At 44.5% G+C, this 27,219-nt stretch overlaps 2 protein-coding genes and 1 non-coding gene across 3 annotated transcripts in view; 2 read left to right on the forward strand and 1 right to left on the reverse strand.

Annotated features, from left to right (window-relative positions):
• Window positions 1–394: 394 nt before the first annotated feature.
• Window positions 395–24,381, reverse strand: ZNF606 (zinc finger protein 606). Its single transcript, XM_037047599.1, has 7 exons — window positions 24,123–24,381; window positions 23,677–23,778; window positions 22,541–22,597; window positions 21,935–22,023; window positions 11,620–11,746; window positions 10,557–10,652; window positions 395–3,278 (listed from the first exon to the last, which is right to left on the reverse strand). The coding sequence occupies exons 2-7, from the start codon at window positions 23,705–23,707 to the stop codon at window positions 1,291–1,293; spliced, it is 2,388 nt and encodes a 795-aa protein (XP_036903494.1). The 5' UTR covers window positions 23,708–23,778; window positions 24,123–24,381; the 3' UTR covers window positions 395–1,290.
• LOC118988227 (small nucleolar RNA SNORA36 family) lies at window positions 6,733–6,865 on the forward strand. The gene has a single exon (XR_005066738.1). It is a non-coding gene; the product is annotated as a small nucleolar RNA SNORA36 family (small nucleolar RNA).
• Window positions 24,382–24,817: 436 nt separating the features above from the next.
• ZNF135 (zinc finger protein 135) overlaps window positions 24,818–27,219 on the forward strand; it is a 41,524-nt gene continuing 39,122 nt past the window's right edge. Inside the window, 1 exon segment of the mRNA XM_037047679.1 lies at window positions 24,818–24,905. Within this exon segment, the coding sequence (XP_036903574.1) occupies window positions 24,874–24,905 (32 nt within the window). The 5' untranslated portion in view covers window positions 24,818–24,873.

Here is a 27,219-nt window from a genome sequence, read left to right on the forward strand (position 1 = left end):
ACCAGAAATCCTTCAGGACAGAGAGCCAGGTAACTTTATTTTTCATTATTTAGGAATTTCTTGAGTTTTATTATCAAATATCTACTATAGAAACACTGAACAGTAACAACAACAAAAACAGTATTAGGTGAAAAAAATCACTGGAGAGTCAGCATAACATAGTGGTTAAAAACATGAACTCTGGAGTCAAACAATCTCAGCGTCACTCCCTACTAGTTGCATCCTTAATTAGGTTTGTCAACATCTCTGCCTCAGTTTCTCCATTCATAAAACTGTGATGATAATAATGGAACCTACCTCATATAACTAAGAGGATTGAGCAAGTTAATCACTGAAAAGCATTTAGAACAAAGCCTAGCACATGGTAAGTGCTGTATGTTTGTAAAACTCTAGAAAAACATTTTTAAATTATCTGGGTTAATTTATCCATGGGTCTTACTAGTCCTTATCCATATACATTTTTTAGATGTTAGATATGTATATACAACTCTTTGTCCTTTTTACTCTCAGGTTATGTATGCTAATGTAATGTCCATAAATATATCTTATAGTGATTACCTAAACCAATTAGAAACTAATGTCCAACAATGCAGTAACGAGTAAACTGTGGACACCGACACACTGGGTTTTTAAATATCACTTTTTGTCCCAACATCATCACTCTCATACTTCTAGGCAAAAACGCTTCCACCATTAGTAATCTCATTTACTAATCTTTTCTAAGGTTAATCTTGATCAACAGTAAATATGACACTCAATACTATTTTTTTTTCTTAAAATTCAGACTTAGTATTCCACATTCTATTTCTTAAAGGGCACCCAGACCCTCCCCCTTATAATAGCAAAATCTTTATTTCCATAGTTATGCACAAAATGTTATTGTAAAGCTTCCTGACCTATACTCCAGCTCAATGCAAAACAGTGTATTTCCAGCTGAAACACTTTTCCTAGCATAGGGTTTTCCCCTCAACAATGCAGATCCACATTTGAGATCTCTTACTAAAAGACGTCTCATTCCCTCATTCAAATTCCTCAAATAGGAATCCTAGTGGACCATGACAGGACTCCTCGAGAGTTTTCTTCACTCTAATTATCTGAAGTTAAATAAGGACTACATTAACTGCTAAGCTTTCCTCTATTCTTTTCATTCACTAGTCTTCTAAGAAGATATTTCCTATTGAGTAGTAAGGGGAAGAGTCTTAATTAACTCTTACTAAAAAAACCCCCAGCTCCTCCTGACTATAAGAGTTTTTTTCAATGTGTTAGCAAATGTACAATGAAAATCTCTCATCAGTTCAATTCACAGACTTTCCCTTCACTATGACTCCTCTGGTGCTGAAGCAGTGCTGAGTGACCACTATAGGATTTTCCACAGTCGCTGCATATGAAGCGTTTCTCTCTGCTGTGCATTCTCTGATGAATAATAAGAGAAGAATTCTTACAGAAAGCCTTCTCACAGTGATTACATTTGTAGGGCTTTTCTCCAGTGTGGTTTCTCAGATGCACAATGAGAGAAGAACTCTCATTAAATGCTTTCCCACATTCATTACATCTATATGGTTTCTCTCCAGTGTGAGTTCTCCGATGTGCTATCAGGTGAGAGCTACAGTTGAAGGATCTTTCACACTGATTACACTTATAGGGCTTCTCACCTGTGTGAATTCTCCGATGAGCAACAAGGTGACAGCTCTGGCTGAAGGATTTCCCACATTTATTGCATTCATAGGGTTTTTCTCCAGTGTGAGTCCTCTGGTGTCTAACAAGATGAGCCATCTGGCTACAGGATTTCCCACATTTATTACATTCATAAGGCTTAATTCCAGAATGAATTATTTCATGTTTTGTGAGGGCTGAGCGTTCCCTGAATGCTTTGCCACATTCCTGACAGTTATAGGGTTTCTCTCCTGTGTGAGTTCTCTGATGGGCAATAAGGTGGGAGCTCCAACTGAACGATTTTCCACATTCAGTACATTTGTATGGTTTTGCTCCAGAGTGAGTTCTTTCATGTTTACTAAGAGCTGAGTAATCTCTAAAAGCTTTTTCACATTCATCACATTTAAAGGGCTTCTCTCCAGTATGCATTCTCATGTGGGCAATAAGATGGGAGCTCCAGCTGAACGACTTCCCACATTCAGTACACTCAAAAGGTTTCTCTCCAGTATGAGTTCTCTGATGTCCAATAAGATGGGAATTCCAGTTGAAAGACTTCCCACATTCATTACATACATAAGGTTTCTCTCCCGTATGAATTCTTGTATGCACAATAAGATGAGAATTCCAGCTGAAGGCTTTTCCACACTTATTACACTCATAGGGTTTTATTCCAGTGTGAGTCCGTTCATGTTTAGTAAGGGCTGAACGATTCCTAAACACTTTTCCACATTTATCACATTCATAGGGTTTCTCTCCAGTATGAGTTTTCTTATGTTGGATAAGGTAAGAGCTCCAGATGAAAGATGTCCCACACTCATTGTATTCATACGGTTTCTCAGCAGTGTAAGTGCTTGTACGTTGAGTGAGGAATGAGTCATACCCAAAGACTTTCTCCCATTCATTGTATTTATATGCTTTCTCTACAGTACCGATCTTTTGATGTTCCATAAAGGACGAGAAGTAAAAGATGTTCTCATATTCTTTGTAACCATATTGGTTTTCTCCAACATGAGGTCTTGGGTGGTCAATAAATGGTGGGCTCTGATTAAAGATTTGATGGCATTCCTTATATTCATAGAGTTTTCCTCCTGTATGCATTTCCTTATGATCACCAAAACGTAGTACATGATTGAAAGATTTAACAGCATCAGAACATGTGAAAAGATTATCTTCAGTCTGCGTCCTTGCAGGGCGAATAGGTTGCATGGACTGGTAGAAGGTTTTGTCATAATCATTATTTTCACAGGTAATCTTATCTGTATACATTATGGCTGAGTTACACCTCCAACTTCCAGCATTTGTATCAGACTTATGGAAATGTTCTATCTGAGAAACTCTCTGAGAAGGAATAAAGTTTAAGCTCTGGCTACACTCTGCCCCAAGTTCACAGAATGCAGAACCTCTTGGAGATAGTACTTGCTTTTGCATGAACACCATCTGCCTCATAGCTGTACTCTGGTTCACGTGGTACATCTGTAATTGGTCTCCACACCCCAAAATTTCTAACCTGGAGAACCAAGGGTTATGCCACACGTATCGTTCCAACTTCATGCTGTGGGATTGTTCTTCCTCAAAAATGCTACATGTTGGGATCAACGCTTTGCTTTCAGGATTTCTCACCATTTCTGAAATAAATAAATAAATAATCTGTGAGAACACAGAGAAAGAACTTCTAAGAATAGAGTGGAAAAGGTGGGATGTTTTGGGGTCCATATTATTTAAAAAACAAGTGTGTACTGTTTTCAAATAGATTGTAACTCAGAGGAAGGTCATAACAGAAAAAAAGAAAATAGTGAACGTGAATGAATGTAGTTAATCACAGTATGAAGCATATACTGAATATAAAATCCATTCAGGAGCATTTTCCCTGGAAAAGCAGGACCAGATAAAAGTAAACAGGAAAGAGGTAACTCTACATCTCTTGAGTTGCTCAAACTGCACATTTTCAGGAAGGCTTGTTCATGACTGGCCCTCAGCCAACTTCTAGGAATTGAGGTCTCAGAATGCTTTAACTGGTAAAAGTATTTTCCACACTTATGGCATTGAGGCACACATACAATTCTCTAGATAGTTTGTATAAACAATGTCCTTTACCGTGAACGTCTGCTTTACTTCTGGAGTCCGGAAAGTCCATGGTTACAACCAGTCATGTGTGCCTGAATGACTGACCCCCAATAAACACCCTGGGCTCCTGGACTCTGGCAAGCTTCCCCAAAAGATGACACTTCACACATGTTGTCACAACTCGTTGCTGAAGGAATTAAGTGTGAGTGTGTCCTCTGCAACTCTACTGGGAAAGGACTCTAGAAAGCTTGTACTTGGTTTCCTCCTCTGGATTTTGTTCAAGAGCCTTTCCCTCTGCTATTACTTCATATCTTTTCAACATAATAAAGCAGTACCCTGAGTACAATGACTTGGAGTACTGGGAGTCCTTCTAAGTGAGTCACTGAACCTGGGGGTTCTCTTGAGGAGGTCTCTGACGAAAAGAATAAATACTATTAAGGTGAAAAAAAAATAACTGGCTTAATAAAAGACAGTTGAAAGCCCTAGCCAGGTAGCTCAGTTCGTTAGAACATCGTCCCCATATACCAACATTGTGGGTTTGATCAGGGCACATACAAGAATCAACCAATGAATGCATAAATAAGTAGAAAAACAAATCAATGTTTCTCTGTCTATCCCTTTCTCTCTCTCTCTCTAAAAATCAATTAAAAAAAGATAGATGAGCAACCAAGCTCTTAGGAACTAACATTTAAATTATTAAGGTATCCTAATTCCTTTATGTGTTCTAACGTTCTTACTGTTCCCATTTTGACACCTGCCAAAATAGGAGAGGCTTCAAGCCAAGATACTATCTATGATAATATGCTATCACATTACTTCCTACTCATAGAGTTCCGTCAGTAACACAACATGTATCACCCCAAAGGGAAAAAATCCTGTGGTTTAAGGATATTCCTAAAATTTTATTTCCTCTAATGACTATAGAATCATTTGTGGAGCAATGACATAGACATGGGCTTGAAAGGCAGCATGCTGAGATGAGACACATACACAGTTATAATCTGATCACTTGTACTTAAATACTGGCTCTGCCACTCTCCTTGGAGGACTTCTCTGATGATTAAATGAAATTTCGAATTCAGCAAAACGTCTGGCTAATCCCATATGTAATTCCATATGTAAAACTAACAGTTACCAGTGCTAATGTATAAGTCCCCCAACAACTGAAGGGCATTAGTTTCCTACTGCTGCTGCAACAAACTGTCACACACATGTATGTCATGTAATGGCTTAAAATAACACCAACTACTAGTCTGGAAGTCAGACATCCAAAATGGCTTTCACTGGGTTAAAATCAAAGTAGCTTCTCTTCAGAAACTCTAGGTGATTATCCTTATCCTTGCCTTTTCCTGCTTTTCTATTTATTGATTGTTTTTAGAAAGAGAAAGAAAGGAATAGAGACACTGTTCCACTCACTCATGCACTCATTGGTTAAATCTTATATGCTCTGACTGGAAATCAAACACACAACCTTGGTGTATTGGGATGATTCTCCAACTGAACCATCTGGCCAGGGCCCCTTTTCCCACTTTTAGAAGCTGCCTGCACTCTTTGGCTTGAGGCTCTTTCCTCCATCTTTAAGGCACATAATTCCAGCCTCTGCTTCTGTCAATCACATCTCTTTGTTGCTGCTTCACTCTTAGAATGACCTTGTGACTACAATGGGACCACCCAGATAATCCATGTTCACAGGTTTAGGACGGGACTTCCATTTTTCAGGGGGAGTGTCATCATACAACCTACCACAGAGTCTAAAGCTACAGGTACACAACAGGACCTGGACCCTTGTCCTCTTTCTCTAAGTTTTTCTCCTTCTCTAGTCACCATACACCATTCCCCCCCTTTTTCTACCTGAGTCCATTACAACAGAGGCCCTCATCTATTCCAGAACTTGCATTTATTACCAATTTCAAGCTTAGATCCTAGACATTACAAAATGATCTTCATATACTTTTGAAAATTTCTAGTAGAAACTCCTAAAAATCGTAGCTGACCAAATAAACAATTCTTGTCCAACTTTATACCCAGTACTTGTGGCCTGAGTGTCAGAACCAGAGACAAGAAAGTATAGTCTCTTCTTCCTGGAAGTTAGAACCATGTGATGAGAGGACAGTGACCAGTTATTACCAGTGCACAGAACGTACCCCTGACAGACTGTGGGGTTGTGGGTGCTGAGAGGGTGGGAGGTGAGAAAATCAGCATGAACAGAGGCAATTAGGGAAGGTTTCATGCAAAGAAACAATGTGAGTTCAACCTTCAGGCACAGCTTCAATACAGACTGACGCTAGCATGCACAGCATGGGCAAAGGCATTCACGACCAGACTGCCACTTGAGGAGGACATTGAGGGAGACCACTGAGTAAACTGCAGGAACTAGTCAGGAAATGAGAGAAACAACACAAAAAATCACAAGGTCTTGGTCTGGTGAGAGTTATTAAAAAGGCAACGCAAGTCACTGTAGTTGTACTAAGCTCATAATGGAATATTTCAGGAATACAAACTTAGAAATAAGGCCTGAGGTGGTCTATACCAAGGAAGAATTTACTCCTCAACTTGAGCTAAAGTTATGAGAAGGGACCTGTGGGGATAATGGTGGACACTGAGTGACACCGCTAACAGAGGAAGAAAATCTCAGAAGTTGAAAGAGGGATTACTTCTCAGAGAGGGAAAAGCAGGAAGTCGGATGACTTCTCAATGAGCAGCTTAAGGGACTCACTGAAGGAAGGCTGGTCCCAGGGACAGACACTGGGAAGATGAGGAGACCGTCTAAAGGAGAGAGATGTATCTCTCTCCTGATTGTATCAAGATGAAGAAGACGGTTGAGATGGTAACAGAATGGTCAGTACTGAGGGTGGGAGAGTTAAAGCCACCAGAATTCATGAAGGCTTCTGATCTTAATGGAGGGCAAATGGTAAGGCTGCACAAAAACCCACTTGATTAGAGTGGATGAAAGACGTCCACCTTCAGGACTCAAAAAAGACCTTGGTACATCCTTGAACTAAAACTAGCAAGATATTCCAGTGTTGAGTTCAGTTCAGGGCAGCTTCCCTGTTCCGTTAATTAAACTTTGGGACATTGAAACACAGACTTAGGAGAGATGATTGGATAGAAAGTATTGCTCTATTCATTTACCTCCCAGCCTACAAAAATGAAAAGAAAAGAAGAAAAAAAGAAGGAAAAAAATGAAAAAGAAAAAAAATAGCAAGATAGCCCTGGCTAGATGTCCAATTGGCTGGAGCACCGTCCTATACATTAAAAGGTTGCAGGTTTGATCCCCAGTCAGGCATGTGTGGGAGGCAACCAATCAGTATCTCTGTCTCTCTCTCTCCACCTCCCTTTCTTCTCTCTTTAAAATCAATAGTAAGAAATATCCTTGGTTGAGAGTTAAAAATAAATAAATAAAACAATAAAAATAAAAATGAGGTACACAACAGTGGGCCACATTCTATCTTTGGAAAGGTGAAAAGTAAGTACTTGTGCCTGTAGTTGCATAAAGAAACTGTGGAAACATACAACAGGAATACTGACAGCGATTACCTGTCTGGGACAAGAAGTCGGGGCAAATAGCAAATTGAGGACCTTTGAAATTTCACCCTTCTACCAAGCACCAAAAACACTGGCAAAATCTATTTCTTCAGAATTCTATAAATTAAGCCAAAGCCTTGGAGCAGCCCAAGGAGAGTTTATTCCAGAAAAGCAGCTGCATTTTGATAACAACAGTAAGCAGTACGACACTGTAAATGAGTGCCATCACTGGCTCCCCAACTCAGCAGTAGCCCTGGAAACTAACTCTCCGTATTTCTGGTACTGGACGGAGCAGAACAGGCTGGACTTGTCAAAGCCTCATTCCCAAAGAACGGTCTTTATCTGACCTGTGAGATGGTTCCCTGGCAGTCCTCATGCAGAGGCTTGTGGTGAACTTGCGCAGCACTGGAAGCTTCTAGTGAGCAGCTGTCTGTCAAACACAGGCCCAATCGTGAAGTCATTACTATCTCAGACCATTGGTGCCAACAATACACATGTCAGAAAGATGAAAGGAAACTGAGGAGGTAGCTGTCCATAGGAGCTTTGAAGAGTTTATTCCTGGGAATCTAAAAGACCATATGCATGCAGATCAGAATTAAGCTGCCAGAGCTACAGCAAGAGCCCTGAAGGCAGCAAGAGGAAGCAGCTTATTGCAGAGCAGGGGTGTTCTTCAGATGGCCAATATCATCCTCACCCAAAACCATGCAGACCAAGAAAAAAAAACTGTCAACCACGAGTTGTGTATCTGGCATAACAATACTTCAACAATGAAGAAATAAAGAGATTCCCAAATAAACCAAACCTGGGAGTTTGCTGCTAGCAAACCTGCCCCATGAGAAACATGAAGGAGAGTCCTCTAGGTTGAAATGAAATAACAGTAACTTGAAATAAACACCAATAACCAATAAAGGTAACTACATACATAGGTTGACAAGGCAAGACTGTATAAGTGCCTTTCCGGCTTGTAATTCCTTTTCTTTTTTAAGATTTTATTTATTTATCTTTAGAGAGGAAGGGAAGGAGAGAAGGAGAGAAATATCAATGTATGGTTGCCTCTCCTGAGTCCCCCGCTGGGAACTGGCCTGCAACGCAGGCATGTGCCCTGATTGGGAATCGAACCGCCATCGTGTGGTTTGCAGGCCCATGCTCAATCCACTGAACTACACCAGCTAGGGCTGTAACTTCTTTTTATCTACCTGATTTAAAATACATTACATTAAGCAACAATTATTAATCTATGGTGGATGACTCGCAATGTATAAATGTGACAATAACAATATAAAAGGGGGAAAGACAGAGGTATACAAAACCAGTTTTCACATACTGTCAACGTTAAAACTGGACTAATGTAAACTAGATTATTATAAATTAGGATGTTATTTATTTATTTTTTAAAAAAGATTTTATGTACTTATTTTTGGAGAGGGGGTAAAGGAAGGAGAAAAGGAGGCAGAGAAACATCAAGTGGTTGCCTATCACATGCCCCAACTAGGGACCCGGCCAGCAACCCAGGCCTGCACCCTAACTGGGAATCAAACCAGCTACCTTTTGGTTCGCAAAATGGCATTCAATCCACTGAGCCACACCAGCCAGGGCTAAGATATTAATTTTAAACTGCAGGAAAACCATTAAAAAAATCACTCAAATATGCATAGTAAAGCCCCAGCTGGTGTGGTTCAGTTGGTTGAAGCATCGTCTTATAACCAAAATCTCATTGGTTCAGTTCCAATCAGGGCCCATGTCTGAGTTGTAGGCTCAATCCTCGGTTGGGGCATATTCAGGAGGCAGTCAATTGGTATTTCTCTATCACATCGATGTTTCTTTCTCTCTTTTCTCCTTTTCCTCAAACAAGAATAAAACAAACCTTTAAAAAATAATTTTAGCCTGGCTGGTGTGGCTCAGTGGATTAAGCACTGAGAACTGAAAAGACTGGCAGTTTGATTCCCAGTCTGAGCAAATGCCTGGATTGCAGGACAGGTCCCCAGTAGGGGGAGCCCGAGATGCAATCAATCAATGTATCTCTTGCACACTGATATTTCTCTTCCTCTCTTTCTCTCAACCCCTCCAAAAATATGTAAAATCTTTAAGAAATAGTAATTTTTTTAAAATTAAAAAAATTTACATATTTTTTAAAAAGATTTTCTTTATTTTTTAGAGAGAGAAGAAGGAGAAAGAAAGGGAGAGAAACATCAATATGTGGTTGCCCCTCACATACCCGCAACTGGGGACCTGGCCCACAACCCAGGTATGTGCCCTGACTGGGAATCGAACCAACAACCCTTTGGTTTGCAGATGCATACTCAATCCACTGAGCTCCACCAGCCAGGACAGATTTTACATATTTTTAGACAGAGGAGAAAGGTAGGAGAAAGAGAGGAGAGAAAAATCAATGTGTGGTTGCCTCTCACATGCTCCCTACTGGGGACCTGGGATGTAATCCAGACCTGTGCCCTGACTGGGAATAGAACCAGTGACCCTTTGGTTCACAGGTGAGCACTCAATCCACTAAGCCACACCAGCTCAGTGTTTTAAAAATGAATAATAAAAAAAAAAGCGGTTACCTGTGTGTGCCTGTGTGTGTGTGTGTGTCTGTCTGTCTGTTTGGAGGTAAGAATAAGTGCAGAAGAGGAAAGCATATAAATGAAGGGTTTTTTTCATCTGATATATTTTATATAGCTTTGAGTTTTTCAACCATGTAAATATATTGTCTACATTTAAAAAAAACCCTATTTTCATCCTAGCTGGTGTGGCTTAGTGGATTGAGCACTGGCCTGTGCACCAAGGGGTTACAGATTTGATCCCCAGTCAGAGCATGTGCCTGGGTTGCAGGCCAGATCCATGGTTGGGGGCGCATGAAATCCAACTGATCCATGTTTCTCTCGCACACTGACATTTCTCTCCCTCTCTTTCCACTCTCTTAAAAAAAAATTTAAATGAAACTATTTTCTCATTAGTTTTTTTTTTTTAAGAAAACTCTGGATACAGGCTACAAATCTGGCAATAAATGAAGAATTAAAGAGGTTAGAGAATGAGAAGTCATCTAAGAGAAAGGCACAGCAAAGAATAGGAGAAACATTCAGAAGAGTGGATGGCAAGGTAGGGAAAGTGCAGTTTACAAAAACTTACCTTGTTAAAAAGATGGGCATACTGACTCTGATTCAACAGTAGCAAAAAAGTAGACATGAGGGACAGAGCTCCTAGGAGGGAACTGTGAGTGTGTCTGAGGAAGATGACTCACTGAGGCCTCAGCCCATCTCTCGAACAAAGTGGGCTTGAGGGCAGGTTCATTGCTCCCACCTGGGGCCTGCTCTCACCTGCACAGGTACCCTGAGGATATGCTTGCTCCACCAGCCATGGCTCTCCTCCTTGCTCCAGAAGGGAGATGACCTCGGGCTTAGCAATCTGATTACCTGCACGTGGAGAAACACAGGACTTGTGTCACCTAGACAGCCTTCTTTGCCTCGTCCTCACCAACTCTCACTTGGGCAGAGTAAGCAAGGGCCCTCTTGATTCCTGCTCTAGAAGCACCAAGAAGGAACACACCAAGGCACATCATAATTACATTAGCCAAGACCGAAATGAAGGAGAGAATCCTAGAAGCATCAAAGGATAAGGGGACAGTCACCTACAAAGGAGTACCCATCAGACTGTCAGCTGATTTCTCAAAAGAGACCTTACAGGCAAGAAGGGGCTGGAAAGAAGTATTCCAAGTCATGAAATCCAAAGACCTACAGCCAAGATTGCTTTATCCAGCAAAACTTTCATTTAGAATGGAAGGACAGATAAAGTGCTTCTCAGATAAGGTCAAGTTCAAGGAGTTCATCATCACCAAGCCCTTATTATATGAAATGCTAAAGGGACTTACATAAGAAAAAGAAGATGAAAAATATGAACAGTGAAAGGACAGCAAACACACAGTTATTAACAACCACACCTAAAACAAAAGCAAACCAAGAGGACAGCTAGATCAGGAGTGGGACCATAGAAATGAAGAACACAAGGAGGGTTAGAAACAGGGGGGTGGGAGGGGGAGAAGAGGGGAGAAGGCACAGAAAATAGCATAGATGGTAGGTAGAAAATAGGGGGGGAGGGCGAGAATAGTGGGGGAAATATAGAATCTAAAGAACTTGAGACACGTGGTTATAAACTAAGGGGGGGAGAATGGTGGGGGAGGGAGTGTGCGGGTGGAGGGGAATGAAGGGGGGGAATAGAACAACTGTAATGGTATAATCAATAAAACATATTAGAAAAAAAGCAGCACTATGTGCTTGAGCCTAAGAACTCAAGATCACCTCTGCCCTCTGACGCCCCTGTGAGCCTCAAGCACAAGATCTCAACATAAAAACTGCCTTATTTATTGGGCAGCAACAGCCTTACCCACAGAGAGCAGGTGCCCAAATGTCTCCAGCATCACATCCCGGTACAGTGTCCTCTGAACAGGGTCCAGCTGCACCCACTCCTCCTGGGTGAAGTCTACAGCCACATCCTTGAAGGTCACTGGTTCCTACAAGAACACACAGATTCCTCCTCAGTCTGGGGCCACCCTTTCCAGTGTTTTCTTTTTTCTTTTTTTTTTAAGATTTATTTATTTATCTTTAGAGGGGAAGGGAAGGAGAGAAGGAGAGAAATATTAATGTATGGTTGCCTCTCGTGAGTCCCCTGCTGGGAACTGGCCTGCAACCCAGGCATGTACCCTGACTGGGAATCAAACCACGACTGTGTGATTTGCAGGCCCATGCTCAATCCACTGAGCTACACCAGCCAGGGCTCTCCAGTGTTTTCTGAGGATGCAATGAGACTGAGTCCTGGGAGGACACAGGATGAAAACCAAAAACCCTGGGTATCACCAATACTCTGATGGGGGTCAGGGTTGCATTGTGAGCACTTCAGGCCCCATGTCTGAGATGTATGAAGGGCATTGGATATAGAGGCCACAGTAACTATGACAAAGAGGAGGTTGTGCTACCTTGCACTTCTCAAGGTCCCATTTAAGTAAGATGTTGGCCATTACCCAGAACGTAGAAGCAGCAGCAATCAAGGAAACAGGCCTGAGCAGGTCTGTGAGAACAAACCCAAGAAATGGGCACTGATGTGTCCAGGGTTGGGGCCAGTTTCATCAAAGCGGGTTTGTGGTCACAAGTTTCCCATGCCCGTGTGGAATCAGGGAATCAAGCACCAGGTCAACGCCCCTTCTCTGGAGGTGCAGAGACACTCAGCAAGGCCAGGAGCAGGCAGATGCAGGCTTCAAGCACGAGCCAGACCACAGACCCTGGGGCTGGGCCCTGGAAGGGAGATCTGAACATTCATAGATCATGCTGCTGGCCACAGCAGGAATTCTCCTTTCCCAGGTTGCCTCTGTCCCAAAAATTGGAGCCAGGGTGGGATAGGATTCAGCCTAGGAGAATTAGTCACAATTGCTGTCAAAAATGCTCTAGCCCTGGCTGGTGTAGCTCAGTGGATTGAGCATGGGCCTGCAAACCACACAATCGCGGTTCGATTCCCAGTCAGGGCACATGCCTGGGTTGCAGGCCAGTTCCTAGCAGGGGACTCACGAGAGGCAACCATACATTGGTATTTCTCTCTCTCCCCTTCCTTTCTCCTCTAAAAATAAATAAATAAAATATTTTTTTAAAGTGCTCTTAGTTTTAAAAACTCCAAACTGATGTTTTTACAAAAACAGAACAAGGAATATTCACTAGAAAACAAGTGAAAAAATGAATTATAAGTCTGATTTTGGCAATGAATGCATAAGTCATAGTCCTTTTTTAAAAAAGATTTTAGTTATTATTACAGAGGGGAAGGGAGTAAGTGAGGGAAAGAAACATCAATGTGTGGTTGCCTCTTGCGTGGCCCCCACTGAGGGCCTGGCCTGCAACCCAGCATGCACCCTAAACTGGTGACCCTTTGGTTCACAGGCTAGCACTTGATCCACTGAGCCACATTAGCCAGGGCTCATAGTCCTAAGAAATCACCGTGAGCCTTGGGGTTGTAGGCATTTCTGGGGGGTAAGGGCAGGCCTTCTCTTGTGGTGGTGGCAGGGCAGCAGCAGGGTCATGATATACACCCTGCAGCCCCCATTCATATCTAGTACCCCTCTTGGCCTATCTGTGCACAACGGTCCTCCTATCCATCTGGAAATTGGTTTTCTGGCCTCCCCGTGTGAGTGCAATTCCACTCAGACAGCCCCATGACCCTCCACCCTCCCCTCACAACTGCATCATCACCTCTCTTCTACCCTATGACCAGCCTTTCTGCCCCTGCAAGCCATCTCTGGTTAGGGCCGGCTCTCCATGCTGCTCTTTCTCTGTCTTGAATAGATCCCCCTCCACCTTCACATTACAACTGGCTGAAAGCACAGGGCTGTTCTGCTCCTATGATACCAACTCCACACATGCATGGGAAAAGTGCTGACCGCAAACCTTTGGGGAAACAGGCCCCAACCCTGGACACATCAATGCTAATTTCTTGGGTTTCCTCTCACAGACCTGCATAAAACTCAATTTTCTTGATTGCTGCTGTTTCTGTTCTAGATAATGCTAACATTTCATGCAAACGGGATCTCAGGTAGAGAGGTGTAGACAGCACAACCTCAATGCATGTTCAAAGAGTGATCATACCTAGGGGACCCACTGAGAGGCTGTTCTCATTTCACGCTACCTCATTTCCTTACGTGGCTTCAAAGTCCAACTCCCACCCCTCCTGAGACCCCAGTGGGAACCTTGCACACACACTTTAAAAGAAACAGAAAAGCTCTGGCCAGGTGGCTCAGATGGTTGGAGCATTGTGCCATACACCAAAAGGTTGTGGGTTTGACCCCCCCATTAAGCGTGTATGGGAGGCAACCAACTGATACTGTCTCTCTCTTCCCCTTCTCTCTCTAAAATCAATAAACATAGCCTTGGGTAAGGATTAAAAATAAATAAGTTTTGCCCTGGCTGGTGTTGCTCAATGGATTGAGTGCCAGACTGAGAACCCAAAGGTCACCAGTTCAATTCCCAGTCAGGCCACATGCCTGGGTTACAGGTCAGGTTCCCAGGTGGGGGCATGTGAGAAACAACCATTGTTTCTCTCCTTTTTCTTCCTCCCTTCCCTTCTCTCTAATTAAATAAATAATATTTTAAAAATCAGGCAGACAGGGAACTTGACAACAGATGAGTTGGGCTGACACAGGCACTTGCTAACCTATCCATCATTTGTAGATGAGACAACTTAACACCCTGGACCCACTGACACCTCTAGTAGGAGGACCAAGCACCACCTACAAAGTACCCTTGCCAAAACACAAAACCTGAATCTACTCCAGCTTCCAGCCCAGCACGTTTAACGCAGATAAATGGACAGCGGACTTATCAATGATAGCATGAGGGCCAAACAAGGCAAACCACAGGGCTGGAGACCTAGTGTCTTCAGCAGACAATGCATGCACAATGCATGACCCTCGTTTGGTCCCGGATTCAGACCAACCAATGGTAAAGACATTTTCAGGACATGTGGGGGGAAAAATGAACATAGGCTGGGTATTAGGTCGTACTAAGAAATCAGTTAATTTTGTTGGGTATTTTGGCTATTTTGTAAAAGGTAGGTATCCCTTAGGTAAATAACCAAAAGCATTTACAGGTAAAACATATCTGAGATATGCTTGAAAATACTCTTTTTTTAAGGCTGTATGTCAAAATTGATAGAAAGGCAGAAAGCTGAATGCTGACAGTGGCTGAAGGTGGTGAATGTGGGTATCTGTGATTGGCTACAGTCTCCTCAATTTGCCCTTCACGTCCTCATCTCTAGAAGCTGACAAAAGGGACTTTGCAGAGATATGACTAAGGAGACTGAGGTGGGGCCCTGGCAGGGTAGCTCAGTTGGTTAGATCATCATCCCAATATGCCAAGGTTGTGAGTTCAATCCCTGGTCAGGACAAATACAAGAAGCAAACAGTGAATGCATTAGTAAATGGAATGACAAATCAATGTTTCTTTCTTTGTAAAAACCCAATTAAATAAAAGGAGACTGAGCTGAGGAGATGAGCCAGGTGGGTTCACTGTCATCACAAGAGTCCTTGTAAGTGAAAGAGGCAGACCACAGGGTCAGAGTCCTAAAATGACACTGGAAGCGGAAGTCAGGTGATGCACTGTGACACTAAAGGAGACAGGAGCCAAAAATGTGGATGGCTCCTTGAAGGTGGAAAAAGCAAGGCAGCTCCAGAAGGAATGCAGCCCTGCCAGAGCAGGAGAGGGAATTCATGTTGCTCTGAGTCATTAAGTTCGTGCTGACCTGTTACAGTGGCGACAGGAAACAAATACATGCTTCATGGTCCACCTCTGGGTTTAAAAACCTCCTAAATTTAAGACAAGGTCTTAGTTTTAGTTTTTAATCCTCACCTGAGAATGTTTTTATTGATTTTTTAAAGATTTATTTATTTATTTATTTATCTTTAGAGGGGAAGGAGAGAGGGAGAGAAACATCAATGTATGGTTGCCTTTTGTGCGTCCCCTGCTGGGAGTTGGCCTGCAGGGAACTGGACTACAACCCAGGCATGTGCCCTGACTGGGAATCGAACCGCGATCCTCTGGTTCGCAGGCCCGCGCTCAATCCACTGAGCTATACCAGCCAGGGCCTTGATTTTTATTTATTTATTTATTTATTTAAAAAATTTATTTATTTATCTTTAGAGGGGAAGGAGAGAGGGAGAGAAACATCAATGTATGGTTGCCTTTAGTGCGTCCCCTGCTGAGAGTTGGCCTGCAGGGAACTGGACTACAACCCAGGCATGTGCCCTGACTGGGAATCGAACCACGATTCTCTGATTCGCAGGCCCGCGCTCAATCCACCAGCTACACCAGCCAGGGCTGTTTTTATTTATTTTTTAAAACCCCTTTTCTTTTTCTAAGATTTTATTTATTATTTTTTTAAACCAATGTTTTGGGGGTTTTTTAAGATTTTTTTATTTATTTATCTTTAGAGGGGAAGGGAAAGAGAGGAGAGAAATATCAGTACATGGTTGCCCTTCACGTCCTCATCTCGTGGGTCCCCTGCTGGGAACTGGCCTGCAACCCAGGCATGTGCCCTGACTGGGAATCAAACCGTGATCCTTTGGTTAGCAGGTTGGTACGCAATCTACTGAGCCACACCAGCCAGGACTTGTTTTTATTGATTTTTAGAGAGAGAGGAAGCAAGACAGAGAAACACCAATGTGAAAGAGAAATATTGGTCAGCTGCCTCCAATAGGTGCCCCAACCAGGGATGGAACCTGCAACCCACGTATGTGCCCTATGCACCATCCCTGCACCAAAAGGTTGCAGGTTCCATCCTCAGTAGGGGCATGTAGGCAACCAATCAATACTTCTCTCTCTTTCTGAAATCAAGAAATGTATCCTCAAGTAAAAGAAATATACCATCGAGTGAAAAGAAGAGCCATGGATACATGGCCATCCATTCCCTCCTGGAAGTTGAGATGAAAGTGATACCCCCGAGAAAGTGGAACCCAGGAGAGGCCCTGACCTCTGAGCTTATGGATACAGTGAAGGTAGTAGTAAGTCAGGCTGCATATAGATGAGAGAAAGGTATGTTTGTAAGAGCTCTGCCAACTGCCCCTAGCCGCCAGCCACTCCACCTGCGTGCAGCACCACCAGCAGCCTTGGCCTTTCGGATTAGTGTGTGGGTGGCAAAGCCTTTCGGATTAGTGTGTGGGTGGCAATGCCTGAGGAGCAGAGACCTCTTCAGCCCAACACTGGGAGAGGGGAGCGTGTCAGTGGCCTGACAGGCCAGCTGCATCCTAGAAGTGGAAGCAGAACCAGCCTTATGGTCCTGGCCCACCCAGGCCCATGGAAATTAGAATGACATTATCAGGAGAAGACAAGGAGTGAGGCAGGGAGGCCGATTAGGAACCAGACCTAACTCTGAAACACAGCCTCACAGCTCTTTACCAGTAAACACGTATGACCACAGAAGCCCTCGAGACATGACCAAACTTGGCACCAAGAGGATACAGAATCCAGGCAGCTGACACACAAAACGTCAATGAGCTATCATTTCAAGTCTCACACTGGGAGATTCAGGTGTAAAACAGAGCAGGATGACAGAAGAGAAGCTGAGGGAACAAGAAAGAATTTATAGAATACTAAGAAGAGATAGGAGACATAGTGATTGCTTTAGGAAGCCCTAGGAAGAAGTCATGGTGATGAAAATGCTGGCCAGGCTCCCCAACTTCCCACCACCACCAAGAAAAAGACATGAAATATAGAGTGATCAGAGACACGGCAGTTCATTCAGGATGCACCCCATCTAACAGAAGACCCCAGAAAGAGAATATAAAGGAAAAGGACAGAAGAAATTTTTTAAATACAGGACTTCTTTTAAAAGAGACACAAAAACACTACACATGCACACAGATGTTTTACATACAATGAAAAACATTTAAGTGATAAAACACATCACAAAGCTAAGATTAGCTACAGACTGGAAGAGGACCATATCCATCTGGATCAAGACTAGAATGCTTACAAAATACCCATAGTTCTGCAAAAGTCACAGCTTGCAGAAATCTAGGAATAGAATAGAGCCAAAGAGAAGGAAATACAGCCTGTCAATGATGACATATCAGGTTATTCAACCTCACTAGTAATCAAAAAAATGAAAATTAGAGTAATACAACCCTTGAGCAGCCGTAAGAACTGGCTTTGTCTCTTTAGAACCACATAGCAGTACTGGTCGTATGGAAAACAGACCCTAAAATTCAGAAAACTCCTCAGTAAACACCTGTATGTGTGCACAAGGTGAAACTACAGGAACGTCCACACAGCTTGGGGTGGAAGAACAAACTTGATGGGGGGGAGAGCAGGCTTAGAAGCCCAATTATAAATAGAGTACTCGTCTCTGATGGGGCAAAAGGAACGAACCTAAACTCTTATCCAGCACATGGATGGACCTCAACATTGACTGAGTATGCAAAGAATGCTGTAGAATAGCTACATGCATGAAAAGCATTAAAAAAAAGAACAGTCTCATTATGTTATGTCTGTATAGTTTATCTGCATGAGTATGCAAATGGATTAGCTGCATGCACACCGTGAGTTGTACTGCAGGTGGGAAGGTAATGATCAAGAACTACATAAAAAAAAAAAAAGAACTACATAAAAAAAGGAAAACAAAGCCAGTATGACCAAATATTAAAAATTGCCAATTTAGAGTGATGAGGGTCATGTTTTGTTCACTTGTTATTTTTCGGTAATTACGGAATTTGTCAAAATACTTTAAGCGTGTCCAGAACTGAAGAGCTATCAAACTGGAAGAGCTATTGGACTAGCAGGGGGAAAAAAAGACCCCCAGATGAACATGCCCCAATGCCAAGGTCCACAGTTCATGGAGGCTTCAGTGAGGTAACAAAAAAGGCAAACCTGAGGCTGGTGATGAACAATAGGGAAACAACAGAAGAATGGAGACAAGAAAGACCCTCCTGGGATAGGAGAGGAGCTGCAGGTTTCACTACCTGAAACTTTGGGATGAAAGAACAGGACTGAGAAGGATCATGCCACAGAAAGGGAGAGCCTTTCTTTCAGGTCCACAGGTAAAGCTTACCTGACACCTCACACTTTCCAACATCACCTGTTACTTTACGATGACTTGCAAAGATGCTTCACCCAGTCTTGCAAACATTCCATCTTGCAAACACGTGTTTATCTAGGCATTCTAAAACTTTATGGACCTTAACACAGGAGCTGCATGTTTAGGCCATGTGAGGGTGTAGGGGAGGCTGCAGAAGGTGCTAAGCTGGGTCTTAGCCATTTGCCTGACAGGATCTCCTGGGACTGCTTCTATATTACCTGAATTCTCTGACAGTGGCCCCTACATGGAGCCTGGGAAATTCAGATGGCTTCTTTTGAAGTTTCAGGATTTCACTATTTACTAATATTTTAGAAAAGATTTATTTATTTTGAAAGAGAAGGGAGGGAGAAAAAGAAGGAGAGAAACATCAACGTATGGTTGTCTTTCTACACGCCCCCTACTGGAACCCTCAACCCAAGCATGTGTCCTGACTGGAAATCAACTAGTGACCCTTTGGTTCATAGGCCAGCACTCAATCTACTGAGCCACACCAGGCAGGGCTCATTATTTACTAATATTTTAGTGCAGGATCTTTGCAAAGAAGAAAAATATCACTAGATTGTACTTTCTTGACACAACCAAGGATGGGTGTAGAGTATCAGGTTACTGGCACTTTACCAGGACATAATGCATATTAATTATGCAGAAATTGTTGATGGAGTATTATAGAGGGATTTGAGAGTTTCCATATTTGGAGAGGCTGGCTGGGGTTTTTAGATAGGCTGGAATATTATTTTCCTTCTCCCTTAAAGTAATGGGATCTGGCTGAAACATATTTCCCAGAAAAGACTCTTCAGATAACAAGGGAGGACAGCATTTGATGTTTTCACCAAGTGAATGCTTTATTTCAGGAAATATTTAATTTGGAGGAAACAATAGAGGGATATGGGGCTTTTGTTACTTAATATAAAACTCATAATTCAAGTCTTGAGTTTCCCACAGGAAAAATCCAAAATGAGTGTGGGGTGGGGGCAGGAGCACATTCTCAGAATTCACAACTCTTCAGACATTGGACAGCGTTGTTATTTCGATTCTCCATTTCATTTTCTCATCATTAACTCTAATAATTCTCAGAAACCCTCGCCTATATTAACACCAGAGTACAGCACAGTGGTCATTGGGGCTTCCTCACAGCAATTTATTACAACTCACTTCTGTTCCCGAGAGACTGATTCGGGACCCATCTTTCAGCCCAACCTAGCTTCTCTGCTGTTCCAAGATGTAAAAATGACTGTGCGTTATAACAACAGCAAATATCACAGCCACCAAGTCCTGACACCAGACAACCACCACCCAGATCCACTCAGATCAGGGCTCTGACTTCCTGGACAGCAGTGCTGGTACATGGGGTGGCAACTTACCGTGCACTCCACCAGTCATCTTAGAAACAGTGGGAGGTTTCCTTAATTTTTTTTAATTTGGGAGAGGGCATGAAGTTGAGTCGTTTTAATATTTTTGTATCACGATATCTCACATTTATTTGATTCATTATTTTAATTTAGAAATGAATAACCTAAATATAATAATGAAACTATTTTTCTTTGTCTTTCACAGCCTGGGGTCAATAGAATAAACGTAAATATTTGATACATTAGAATGAAAATCTCTCATTTAGACATACATAAACAGAAAACAGTGAGTTAAAATGGGTGCCTGAGTCATGAAAAGAAATATTAAAACATGCTACAATATAGATAACCCTTGAAAACATGCTAAGTGACAGAAGTCAGACACAAAACGCCATATATTATGTGATTCTCTTTATATAAAATGTCCAGAATCGACAAATACATAGAAAAGTTTAGTGGCTGCCAGGGGCTGAGGTGGGGGGAATGTGAAGGAACAACTAATGGGTTTAGGGTTTGTTTTAGGGATGATCAAAATATTCTAGAATTAGGTATTGGTGATGGTTGTGCAACTCTGTGAATATACTATAAACCACTGACGTATACATTTTAAAAGGTTAAAACTTCACAGTATATGAATAATATTTTAATAAAGCTGTTAAATTTTTTTTTCTTAAGTGGCTGCCTCTGGTGAGGAGGCTGGGCAGGAGGAAGGGAGAGAGATGACACCTCTCTGAATTAATCAACTTTATCCTTTTTCTCTCAGGAGTCACCTTTGTGTCCTTTAGTCACAAAATCTCCCTGCTTTAACTCCCTCATATACCTCATATCTTGCTCCCAGGCCCTGGTCACACTGAAGCCTGAAATGCCAGACTGCTTCCCACACCTCTACCAGGGATAACCTGTCCAGCTACACAGCAAACCCTGGTATCTCCTGCTCCCAACACTTCAGAGACACATTATCACCAGGATGGAACTGGGCTGGATTCATCTTGGCCTCCCCAGCCCAAAGTCTAACTGAAGTCAGGGTTCACCCAGACCCCAGCCATGCAGTCCCCCTCACCCACTCTTACTGTGGCACTATAGCAGGATAGACCCCTGCTCAACATGCCAGGCTCATTCAGCTGATCCTCCTGTCTCCTGGGAAGCCTCCCTCACCACAGCAAAGGATCCCAGCTGCTCTGCCCCATGACCTCTGGGCAGACCCTGTCCTGCCTCCCAAGGCATCAGCTGGGCTCTGCTCCTCCAGGGCTCCCAAAGTACCTCAGGCATCTACCCAGAATCACATGTGCAGCATCAGGCAGGCCATGAGGCCTCAGTAGCTGAGTGAAGCACCCTGAGAGCTCCTTAGGACAAGAGCTCAGACTTGTCCTTGTTCCCCTCTCAGCAAGCACAGCACTCACCAGACATCAAGCCTGAATCCAGCACTAATTACATGAGGGAAGGTGGGAAGAGAAAAGTGGAGGGGACTGCCAACCAAGGGTGTTACCCCTCATTCATCAAACAACCCAAAGCATAGCTATGGCTCATGAGGGCAAACAGCCTGGTAGATAGCAAGGCTCTGAGTCATGGAAAACTGAATCTTCTCCGTCTATCCTCAGAAAGTGATAAACTTCTGACTGATTCCATCTCTACCCAAACTAGCTGTTATAAACTGAGGAACCACAAGGACTGGGGTGGCTGGGGACAACCTGGGCAACTCAGGGAACAGGGCAGCCCTTCAGGAAAAAGCGGAAGCCCCATCTCACCTGGACCTGGGCTGTTGGGAGCCCGGTGGCCCTCCTCCCCTCCTCAGGGGTCTCCTCCACATGCCAGGCAGAGTCCTGAGGATACAGAGCTGAGGGAGAAAAGCAAAGTCACAGAAGCAGCTCTCCCTATTAGAAGTATACCCACTTCAGTCCTTCTTCCTGCTGGGGTGCAAAGAGAGGGAGCCCCAGCCCTTCCCACAGGGCAAGGGGAGAGACCCACCTTCTCATTTTACAGATGAAGGAAAGGGGACTCTAAGAAGATAAGGAATGTGCCTAAATGCATGAATCTACACTGTCCCCATTTACTCTGAGGCACTGTCTCTGAGAAACAGTGTGTATTCACAGCCGTACTAGGCCTGAATCACCACACATTTATTCTCATGTACCCTGTCCTGGAGATGTCAGCACCACTTCATGCCCCTGGCAGAGTGTTCTGAGCCCTCCCTGTTCCAGCTCTGCACAGAGACAGATCTAGACAAGAAACCCCCTACCCTAAAGCCCCACTTGGCTCCCCTGGTTGGATACCCAGCTATGGCAGGTCACTGCTGGAAGAGGCCACACTATGGCAGCCAATGCGGTCGATGGGAACACAGGCTCTTGACTCACCCCAGGAGGCCCATGGGTCAACAGCTGCCATCCCCCAGGACTGGTTCGTAAGGACACCTGCACCAGAAGACTAAGTTAGAACAAGGAAAGGAGAGGCATTGTGACACCAATCCCAGTGACTAAAGGAAACAAAATGGAAATGGACGCCTCTCTCACTAATGGGCATAACAAAGTTCCATAAATAATCCCAAAGGCATGTGCAAAGATCCACCACAAAAAACTAGAGTTATACCAGAAATGCACAGGTGGATCACTGTCAGAAAATTTACCAATATGATATAGACACAGAAAAATTAAAAACAGAACCCCCCAAACAGCTAAAGAAGCTTTCTAATGAAATGTTTAACATAACCTAGTTTTTTCAAAGATTTTATTTATTTATTTGTTTTTAGAAAGAGGAGAAAGGAGAGAGAACGAGAGAGGGCAAAACATCAATATGAGAGAGAAACACAGATCAGTTGTTTCTTGTATGTGGAGGAGGGAGAACAAGAGAGGGCAAAACATCGGTGTGAGAGAGAAACACAGACCAGTTGTTTCTTGTATGTGGCCCGACTGGAGACAGAACCTATAACCCAGGCATATGCCCTGACCAGGAATCAAACCCACAACCTTTTGCTTTGGGGGATGATGCCCAACCAACTGAGCCACATGGGTCAGAGCAAACATAACCGAACATTCTTAAAAAATGTAAATAATAGAAAGATACAACCTTAATGTCTTTGGTAACAAACACCTGAAACTTCACTTAAAGGGAATACACACCACTGACATCACACTACTATTTAATATTACTCTTAAGTTACAGGTCAATGTTATGTAAATGGATAACAATAAAATTAAAATACAGTAGTGGTAAAAATTTTTTGGTTGTCTGTATGACTGCCTTCTAAGAAATCCCACGAATAATCAGAAAATCTCTTTGAACTAATAAAACATCTCAAGAGACAACTATAAAATGTGTAAAAATTACATTGTCTTTTACACCAAGTTTCCCCTTTCACCAATAACCAAGTTTTCTAACTGAATGTACCAAAACAAACACCCACACGCCCTCAGACCCCACTCCCCCAGCTCTGACCATTGGCCACAGCAAGTCATTGCAGGAAAGGCCCAAAGTTAACAGGACTTGGACTCACCCCAAGAGGCCCACGGGTTGACGGTAGACATCCCGCAGGATGCGTGGACTAGGCGCCTGCACTGGATTCTGGTTCAGTACCGGGAGCAACTTCAATCCCAACCTACGTCAAAAGTGAAAAAGACAAACGTGGTACTTTCTCACAGAAAATGCAGTGGTAACATATATGAGAACTCAGCCACAGAAGCAAAAAAAAGTCCTGGGGAGCGGCATAAGAAAACGAGTTTAGCCCCAGCCGGTCGGTTCAGTTGATTAGAACCCATCCGGACGATGCTCCAACTAAGAGCCACCCCGCCAGAGCTAAAACGGTTGATTTTAACTTGGTATGAGGCCCAGACCGCTCCCCACTCCCAGGTTCCGGATCTTTGTGCCAGTCCTGCGACCTGTGAGGGCACCAGCGCCAACTGGCAGGGGCTCTGCGGATTCCCGGATCTGTGAATAACGCACCGGGAGCGGTGCCAACACCGGGAGCAAGCGAACCGCCTTCTGGACCTCTGTTTGCAACTTGACAAAGTCCCGCGGCGACTGCGTGTCCTAGGGAACCCAGCGCTGTCCCCAAGCCCTCGTCTGACGTCCTTCAGCGCTTTAAGCGAACTAGCCTGAAAGCGAACGCCCGCTAGCTGTGAAATGTGGGTGTTCCCCACCAGCGGCTCCGGAGGCGTCCCCCTCGTCCGCTGGCTGGCCTCGCGTCCCACATTTCCACCCACAATGCAAATGCCACGTCCGGGAACGCGCACCGGTGAGCGGTCCCTCACCTGGTCCGCAGCTGCCGGCCGCCCCCTCCGGGCCCGGCCGCGCCACGGGACTTTCGGAGGCGGCTACGCGGGCGCTAGGTTGGGCGCCCCGCTTTTGTCGGGCTCCAGACTGGGCCGAGCGCGCGAGGCCTCAGGGACAAAGACGCGCTGGGCTGGGGCCGCGACCCGGCGCCGCCACGGGCCGTCAAGCCGGACAAGCGCGGCCGCGAGCCCTGAGGCGAAGGGAATAGGGAAACGAAGCCGGCGCGAAAGGGCAGGCGCAGAACCCGCCCGGGTGCCGCGCCGGCCCCGAAGAGAAGCGCCGCCTCTCTCTGCGCGTTCAGCCGACTCTCCGCACCCCCTCCACCGGCGCGACCGCCTCACCTAAGCCGCGGACAATGGCGACCGCTCCCCCAGCGTCGACCAAAACGCGACGCGCGGGCTGCTGGGAGTTGTAGTTCCAGATGGCGTACTTCCGGCTTGGGGGAGAGCGCAGGTAGGGCAGGTTCCCCAGGGCTTGTGCGCTCGGAGTTTCTCTGGTTGTAGTCCTGCCTCCCCACGGGAAACTAGACCCCGGGGGCTGCTCCCGTCCAGGTGGGCAGTACTGTCCCTCCCCCAAACCGCTCTCCACCAACGCTGCCCAGTTTGGTAGCGCGGGGGCGGGGGGCGGTGGTGTGTCTAAGTCAGGCCCCCAAACCCTCTCAGTTTGTAAAATGGCAGCTCGGTAGCCACACTGAGCAGCAGGAACTTGGTGAAGTTACAAGTGTGGGTGAAAGAAGTGCTCTATGGAAAGTATCCTCACAGAGTGATTTGATCATAAATTCCTTATGGTGTTCTGGGTGCTCAGGCCCTAACATCTAACTTCTTTAATAAAAGGCTTATCTTTTGCAAAAGAGAATGCAAAAGAGAAACCGGGAAACTGTCCTTTGAAGCATTTGAGATCTTGTTTCCCAGCAATGTCATCAGTTTGGGCTCACGTAAACTTTTCTTTTTTACCCTCACCTGAAGACGTGCTTATTGATTTTAGAGAGGGGAAGGGAAAGAGAGAGGGACAGAAACACTGATGTGAGAAACATGGATGGGTTGCCTCTGTTTGCGCCCAAACCACACCCCCACAGTGAGGTGAACCTGCAACCCAGGTACCCACCCTGATCTGGAATTGAACCCACGGCCCTTCAGTTAATGGGACCACACTCCAACCAACTGAGCCACACTGGCCAGGGCACAAATTATTATAAAAATTCTTTACAGATTTGGATATTCTACACTGACACAAGATGTGAAGAAGAGGCTGTTGTGATACCCTTTTCCACACGAGGAACCCAATTTTGAATTTTCCCTTGAATATGAAGCTCTACTGCTAAGAGCATCAGCATGTTCCCCAAATACTCTCTAGATGACAAAGCTTTATGGGACTGTAGGTTGTCGTCGACCTATTCTATGTTTTTACCCCCTTGAGTTAACATTTATTGAGTGGTGCTGAGGAACAGAGCAGAGAACTAAGCCAACAAAACCTGTCTTGGCAAGCTGCCAATCAAGGCCACCATTCAAAAGTACTGGCAGACAGGGAGAAAAGGGTCCTCGCCCAGCACGGAGGGGATCCCTTGGGCGATGATCCCTAGCCTCCAGCCCTAACTGGCCCTGGGATCTCTGGTGGCAAAGACCACTGACAGCCCTTTGGGGCCCTCAGAGCCTCCTTCCCAACTGTGTTGGGGCTGGCCCTCTCCCAGAGCTTCCCTGGCCCCCAGACCCTTCTTGCTCCCTATTTGCCTTGCCTATTCCTTTTTTCACCTTCTTTTGGACAGCATGGTGGTCAGAGAGCCAGTGGGGACTGGAGGGCAGAGCCTCAGCGGCTTCATGATGGCTCTGGCTTTGAGTGAAATGGAGAGCCAGGGCATGCTTCTGAGCAGAGAAGTGATAAGCCGGCCTCATCAAAGGATCAATCTTGCTTCCCCGTGGAGAAGAGACAGAGAAAGAGGGAAGGACTAGTGACTAATGACTCAAGAAACCAGCCCTGGCTTGTGTGGCTCAGTGGATTAATCGCTGACCTTCGAACTAACGGGTCATTGGTTCCGTTCCCAGTCAGGGCACATTCCTAGGTTGTGGGCCAGGTCCCTGGTAGGGGCATACAAGAGGCAACCACACACATTGATGTTCCTCTCTCACTCTTTCTCCCTCCCTTCCTCTCTCTCTAAAAATAAATAAGTAAAATCTTAAAAATAAAAACAAAAAAACTAGTGCAGTGATGAGCGATGATAGCAGCAGCTTGGATCAGAGTGGTAGTGATCAGTGGTCATTTTGTAGACATTAGTACTTTAAAGGCAGAGACAATGGGTGGTTCGTTCAAGGTTTTGCATCACGGGCTGCAGTTCAGCTTGTAACACCCTGAACAGGGCAGGGCATACAGGAGGCCTCTCAAGTTGGAGCTGTTCATCAAAGGCCTTGTTGGATGGGGAATGGGTTACAGGTGTGTGCAGATAACAGGGTTTGGGTCTTCCCTCTGACCCAAACCCTCTTCCACTATAGTTATCCGAGTTGTGCAGGATAGTACCATTCTCTCTGTGCTATGAGGTGGCAAAGACTGGGCTGCACAATCATCTTGAATGCCTCTATTAGGGGTCTGAGCTGCCACTGAGGTTTCTGAGTGGGAAGACCCCAGAGCAATAGGAGAATGTAGGCTTTCCCAGGACAAGCCCTTTTTTCTGAGAGATGCACAGAGTGGTCACCCCATGCCACAGGAAGAGCTCCAGCTCATTCCATTTCATCATAGCCAGATGAGAATAAAAGGTAAAAGGAGGGGAGCTCAGAGC

Source organism: Sturnira hondurensis, unplaced genomic scaffold, assembly GCF_014824575.4.
Source record: "Sturnira hondurensis isolate 20B ecotype Veracruz unplaced genomic scaffold, ASM1482457v3 Scaffold0006199, whole genome shotgun sequence".
Lineage (NCBI taxonomy): Eukaryota > Metazoa > Chordata > Mammalia > Chiroptera > Phyllostomidae > Sturnira > Sturnira hondurensis.